A 7374-nucleotide genomic window follows, 5' to 3' on the forward strand; every position below is an offset into this window, starting at 1 on the left:
ACATCCCGGAAAGTGAAATAAATGATATAAAACTAACCATCGTTTTTGGAGTGAATGCATTTCGTTCAAACATGTTCCAGCTTCCTCTCCAAGAACAGATGGATTCCAGATGGACCAAAATCAACTACGCAGTGAAAATAAAGTATGTCGGATACATGACACACACACTCTAAGAAAATGTTAAGAACACACACACAGACCATCACGAAACATAAACAAACAGCAACAAAATAACTTAGGGTTCAAATAATGAAGAACCACTATAGACATTAGTAGTAATAATACGTATACACACATATTCAGATGAACCTTTTGTCACATACATACGCCGAATGCCCATTCAGTGTACATACACACTCAAACCCAACAAACGGAACACTTTGTATCGGGAACAGAATTAAAATTTCGACTTCACTGACAGAAAAATTGTGAAGTGTAGTGACAGGACATTTGCTCATGATTTTTATTTCTTTCTGATCTCGCGATCTGACGTTACTCTTTAATATCTTACGAAAGATAAAGAGTAGAACCTATACTATACTTTGATCCTGCACTTTTTCCAAGTCTGGTGAGCTGCCGTTAGTTCTGAATAAGCAACAAGATTACGTGATAGACAACACGGGTTCTTTACACCGCTTGTTTGTCCCCCCGACAAAAGGAGGGTCGACCTGTAAATTTACCTACGTTCTTTCGTCCGTCCACACTTTTGTTCGATAACTACGCCTTGGAATTTATTGAAATTTTGCACAAACATTAAACATGATATTAGTAAAAAAAGTAACTGAACGGATTTTCCGGGATAACTCCGGTTGCCCCCTAGGGGTGCCTTTCGGGTGAAAATGGCTAAAATTGATGCTTTTGTAATTATTAAAAAAAATAATGACTTGGATTTTTATAAAACTTTCTGAAAATTTGTAAGTGTGCCCCAGAGGTTGGGTGGGGGGCATTTTTGGGACTATTTTATTATATTTGTCCAAAATTTTCTGTGTATGTCTATTTAGCAGTTTTGTATTGTGGTGAACACAAATTTAAATATGTTAAGGCCTTGGGGACTTTTGAGGCTAAATAGAGAGGAGCAAGCGGTGGACTTAGTCATTTTTTTTTTTTGCATGGTGCAGAACTCAATTTTAAATATGCATGGTGCAGAACTCAATTTTAATAAATGGTTGGTTCATTTTAACCAGTATTTGACGTTCCCTGGGGTCTTTGGGGGCTAAATCGGGAAGGGGGCAAATACTGAACTTAATCATTTTCTTATGCCTCGTTCATTGTGCACTCACGGGGAACCACGCATGCTTCACTAGTCTATTCAGTTACCTGTTTTGTATATTCTATATTTACATTGCTATTTCAACCCGTTTGACCTTGAATGTCTTCTAACTTGCAACAAAGAATTCTGTTTTTGGATGAGTCGTTTAACAGCAAAATGTTCATTCCTTTCATTTCGTTAATCAATTTGGCTTTCGCGAAGTGAATGTTTTGTCTTTTCTATTTTCTGAACACAAAATGATGTTAGAGATAAATTGATTTGGACAAGTTGCAAACATCCGTTAAAGGGGTAAGTGTTAGGGTTAGGGGTAGCTGTTCTCCGGGTACGTTTAGCTGAATCGACGTATCTCTAGAATAATACCCGTTGGGAATCAGGAAGAACTTCAATCGTACTTTTTTTTTTAATTTGATCATCTCCAGTTGATCGTGATCGATTTCGACTTAACAGTCACATTTATCTTTGTATATTCTGAAATACTCACATTCAAAAAAAAACAATTTCGGTCTCGAGTTTAAGCATTTAGTTGATTTATCAACACTTATAACTGCTTGTTTGTGTTGGGTTAGAAAGCAAATAGTACACACAGGAACACACACAAACAATATACACACACACACACATATATATATATATATATGTGTGTGTGTGTATATATGTATATTATATATATATATGTGTGTGTGTGTATATATATTAGTGTTGGGACGATTCCAATATCTTTGCGGATTCCGATACAATTACCGATTCTGTACGAAATTCCCGATTCCGATACAATTACAATTACCGATTCCGATTCTTTATAAATTTCTAAATATTTTATTATGAAGTTGTTATTTTGTCCCGATTACTGTAAAAACACATCTTATATGTGCATGTATTTTCTCAAACGTAAAAATACACTTGTGAGGGGGTGATCTAGAGATTTTAGTCTTACTGGAAGTTGAAATCAATAAATATTTATAAGTTAATTATTACTACAAGCAGTGTAAAATGGAAGACATTTTATAAAAACAAAATCAAATAAAATAGATAATTAAAGGAATCGGTTTTGCCATCGGAAAATAGGCTCAAATTTTTCCGATATCGATTTCGATACTCCAAAAACCTCCAGTTTTACCGATTCATCGTCACAACACTAATATATATATATATATATAATATATACGGTATAATCACATTGACACACCGGTTCTCGTCAGATCACCGAATTTAAGCAACGTTGAGCCTGGTTAGTACCAGTTGGTGACCATTTGGGAATTCTAGGCGCTGTATGTGCTCTCCGCTTATCTCGGCATTTGTTTCCAGTCGTCCTGTACAGACACTTCACTTGCCACTGATATTTAACAATGTCATCTCAGGAGAGGTGTGGTTGAAGATTACGCACCTCCTGCCAGGAAAATTTCACGCGCAACCAACCCTTCCTGGGTATCCATAATCTGTCCAAGACTGCAGGAGCCTGCTTTTATATATATATATATATATATATATATATATATATATATATATATATATATATATATATATATATATATATATGCAGTCCTGGTCAAAGTCATAAGACCATTTAAGAAAGTAAGCGTTTACGCATATTATTGAATTTTTAATCAAACAAATGGTTGAAACCGGTGCCAAAAGGGAAAATATGATGAAAAAAAATGAAATCTGCTTCATTCGAAACCTTAACCCTGGTCTAATAATTATTTAAAAAAAAAAAAAACATTTTCACCTGGTCAAAATGATAAGACCACTGATAATTTATCTAACAAAAGGCAATTATAAATTACTAAAAAAGTGTTTGGGATTGAGGTCCGGAGAACATCATGGATGATCTAACAATTCTATATTATTTGAAGAAAAGTATTCTCGTGCTTGTCGAGAAGTGTGTATCGCAGCATTGTCTTGCTGGAAAATCCAATTTCTTCCACACAGCCGTGGACCTTCAGTCCTGATAGAAGCCTTTTCAAGCATTGAAATGTACTTCAATGATGTTTGCCGGCCTTTTACTACTTGCAACTTTAGGATCCCAGCTGACGAGAAAGCACCCCAGATCATTAAAGACTCTCCTCCACTATGCCGAGTTGAAAAATCTCTTTGTGCAAATTTTTATCATGCCAATAGTGTTGAAATCCATCTGGACCATCTAGATCAGCGGTTCTCAACCGGGGACGAATCGCCCCCTAGTGGGCGAAAATCAAATTTTGGGGGGCGATTTTCAATCAATTTTATCTGTGAAAAATTTTGACATTTTTGCGAGTAAATTTTTTAATTTTTTTGAAATTATAAACTCAATATCCGGAACTAATGTCGGACGGCGACACACTGAGCGTGCACCGTTTCCGGAGAGCTCCGAAGGAAAACGAAGAAAAAAAGACTTGGCGCGAAATTCGAGTTCTCTACTGCTCTTTCCAGCCGGCGACCAAAGGAGGAACACGCATTAAAACAACAAGCGACAAAACGAGCATCACGTTTATAAAACTCGCTCCGTCATTACTGCTAACATCAACAACAAGGCTATCACCGACGCCGACGCCGCTTCTCTGATATCACCGACTGATGTATCAATAAACTTCACCGCCGACATCATCGCCTCCCCATAGTCGTCACCGACTGCTACTGTCTACGTCATCGTCGCCACCATCGTGGTAAGCTCTCGCACCACCGCCGTCACCGACTGCCGAATCAACAAACTCACCGTTGCCGTCGACGCCATCAAGGAAATAATAAAAAACAAACAAACAACCTTTTGCTTTGTGGTGAGAATAAAAATAATTTAATCTTACTCAATTTGTCCGTATTTTTTTCTTGCGACCATACCCTAGTTTATTACAGCTCGCACCCTTATTTTTTATGGCAAAAAAGAAGTGTCGACAGTATATCGATGGGTACTTACAATATGGATTCATCAAAAACTCTACAGACCCAAAACAGCCCTTTTGCCTCATGCGTCATCAATCTTTATCCAATGAAGCCATGAAACCCTCTCGGCTTTCAGACCACATGAGAAGAAAACACCCCGATAAAGTTAGTAAGCCTATCGAATATTTTCAGAAATTGAAATCTGCGTTAGAAAGTCGTAGTACTTTGATTTCATTATTTAAGAAGCAGACAAAAATTAATGACGGTGGACTAATTGCCTCCTACAAAATTGCTGAAATTATTGCGAAAACAGGTAGCTCACATACGGCAGCTGAAAAGATTATTAAGCCTGTAGTAGAAGCAGTAATAACAGAAATTATGAATCAAGATCCTTCATCCATCATTAAGGCAATACCTTTGAGTAATGATTCTATCCGTAGGAGAATTGATGAAATGTCAGATTATATCGAAGACGTACTAATTCAAAGATAGAAAACTACAAACTTCAAACTACAAACTACAAACTACAAACAAACTTCAAACTACAAACTTCAAATCGACGAAAGTACTGTTGTTGACAATAAGGCTCTGTTAATGGGATATGTCCGATATTTTGATAATAATTGTGCATTACAAGAGGATTTATTGTTTGTAAAACTGTTGGAGACTGACACTACAGGCGCTTCCATATTTTCTGCTGTGAAAACTTTTTTTGAAGAAAAAGATATTCCATATACTAAAAATTTAGTTTCATGTGCTACTGATGGTGCAATGGCTATGGTGGGAAGACACAAAGGATGTATTTCTTTTTTGAAAAAGCTGTACCCCGATAGTTTAGCTATACACTGTGTGCTACATAGGCATCAACTCATGGCCAAAAATTTAAGCCCTATTCTAAATCAGTCAATGAATACTGTTATAAAAACAATAAACAAAATCAAATCTAACAGTAAATGTGACCGTCTTTTTCGAAAATTTTGTGTTGATACTGACGAACAATATATAAGACTCCTTTTGCATACCGATGTCCGGTGGCTATCCAAAGGCAACTGTTTGCAAAGATTTGTAAACTTATTTAATGCAATAGTTGTATTCCTACAAACAGAAGGACAGCCAGACTTAGCTATCGAAATTCAAGCTCAAAAGAAAAATATACACTATCTTAGTTGGATCTTCCGTAAGTTAAATAAAGTCTCTCTTCTGCTGCAAGGAAAAATGATAACCCTGATAGACTGTAAACGGGTGATGAGAGCTTTTGTTGAAAAACTTAATATGTTTCAAATTAATTTAAAACGAAAGCAATTTGATAATATACCCGAACTAGCGGAAATCGACTTATGTGAAAATGACATTGTTATTTATTGTAACCATCTGTCAGCCATGAAAAATGATCTAGATATCAGATTTTCCGATTTATTTGACTTCACTATTGAGCCATGGATGATTGACCCATTCGATTGTGATCCTCTCAGTGCACACGAAAAAAGTTTAATCTAGATTCTAGATTAAACTTTTTCTCATCGGAGAAAATTACATTTTCCCACCTCTCTTCATCTCAAGTTTGGTATTTGGTGGCATATTTAAGTCGGTTAGTTTGGTGCTGTTCAAGAAGACATGGTTTCTGCAGTCGCTTTAAATGATTGAAACCCTTCATTTTCAGATGCCTTCTGATGGTTTTAGGACTACATTCTGCTGCTGTTTGGCTTTTCAATCGACTTGAGCTCATACTGGAGTTTTTTTTTAAACTTCTGATACGGCGATCCAGTGATGGGGTTATTTGTTGTTGTTTTTTTTTGTTTGTTTTTTTTGTTTTTGTTTTTTGTTTTTTTTGGTCGACCTGGACTCTGTTTGTGCCCATATTGATCTGGATTTCTTTAAAAATTTCTGATGACCGTTTTGCTACGATTCGCTTCGTTTGCAATGGATTTATGGGAGAGTTCACCCCTATTAAGCTCAAAGATCCTTCCTCTCTCAAACTCTAATGGTTTCCCTTTTGCCATTTATAATTTAGTAAGATGTTTTTTATCCACTAACAAGTTGCTTTTAGTAACATAGAAAGCTTTTCGCATTCATTTTTTTTTTCAAAACTAGCCCGTTTTATTAAAGTGGTCTCCTCATTTTGACCAGGTGAAAATATTTGTTTTTTAAAAAATAATTATTAGATCAGGGTTAAGGTTTCGAATGAAGCAGATTTTTTTTTTTTCCCCCATCATATTTTCCCTTTTGGTACCGGTTTCAACCATTTGTTTGATTAAAAATTCGATAATATGCGTAAACGCTTACTTTCTTAAGTGGTCTTATAATTTTGACCAGGACTGTATAATTCGGAATTAATGTATTATATTGACAAAGGAATATAAATGCTTTTTAATTTTTTTTTTTTCTTTGATCCATGAATTTTCATTGAATGGCTCATCTCGTCGGAAGAAATCTTATTATTTCATTAGAATAAATAGATATGGGTAATTATAAATTTTGCTTGACAGCACATAAATTGGAAATTAAATTTAAAAACACTGTGCACAAAGGATACGCCATGGTTGAAAGGATGAGGATACAAGAATACTTGTAAAATCCAAAGCAATGAATACTGGTATATTTCAGAATGAACTGAGTTTTTTTTTTTAATTTTTTTTTTAAGAATATTCCAGGCGGGAAAATAAAGTCTTTGAAGATCCAAGTCATCCATTATTTGCAATGTGATAGAATCCTTTTAAAAATCGTTTAAATAACCGATATTCGTGCATGCAAAATACTGGAATAAATTAAATGAAAAACTATTTTATGTACTATTATCCGAGAAATTTATTCTATAATTATTTTATATTAAATTACCGTATATTTCGGCGAAAAAAAAAAACAACCGTCAGATAAGAAGGGGTACAAAATTGGAGAAAATTTTAAAAAAATATTATCATATATCGGTTGTATAAGACGACTGCTAAATAACGAAATCATGTTTGTTTTGCGTATGCTAGAAATTGCGACACTCGGTATCTTATGACATTTGGTTCTTAAAGATGATTTTTCAACTTTAAAGGTCGTTTAATACGCCGAAATCTAAGGAAAATGTTTTTCTTATATTAAAGTTATTAAGTGTTTAAAGTCTAATATAATATAAAATAAACTAAAACAAGACACAAATTATCAAATGCTTCCATCGGCGTTGTATGCGCATGCACACACAAACACACACACGCACACACACACACACACACACACATATATATATATATATATATATATAT

General features: G+C 34.9%; 1 protein-coding gene across 1 annotated transcript; it reads left to right on the forward strand.

Annotated features, from left to right (window-relative positions):
- The first annotated feature begins 4210 nt into the window (after positions 1–4210).
- LOC145258026 (protein FAM200B-like) lies at positions 4211–4618 on the forward strand. The gene has a single exon (XM_080115748.1). The coding sequence runs from the start codon at positions 4211–4213 to the stop codon at positions 4616–4618; it is 408 nt and encodes a 135-aa protein (XP_079971874.1).
- The last annotated feature ends 2756 nt before the right edge of the window (positions 4619–7374 follow it).

The sequence above is a fragment of the Euprymna scolopes genome, chromosome 33 (genome assembly GCF_053919585.1).
Source record: "Euprymna scolopes isolate OS-2025 chromosome 33, ASM5391958v1, whole genome shotgun sequence".
In the NCBI taxonomy this organism is placed as follows: Eukaryota; Metazoa; Mollusca; class Cephalopoda; order Sepiida; family Sepiolidae; genus Euprymna; species Euprymna scolopes.

Coding starts and splice junctions, on each gene's coding strand:
- LOC145258026 (XM_080115748.1), top strand. CDS start 4,211: ATGCGTCATCAATCTTTATCCAATGAAGCCATGAAACCCTCTCGGCTT.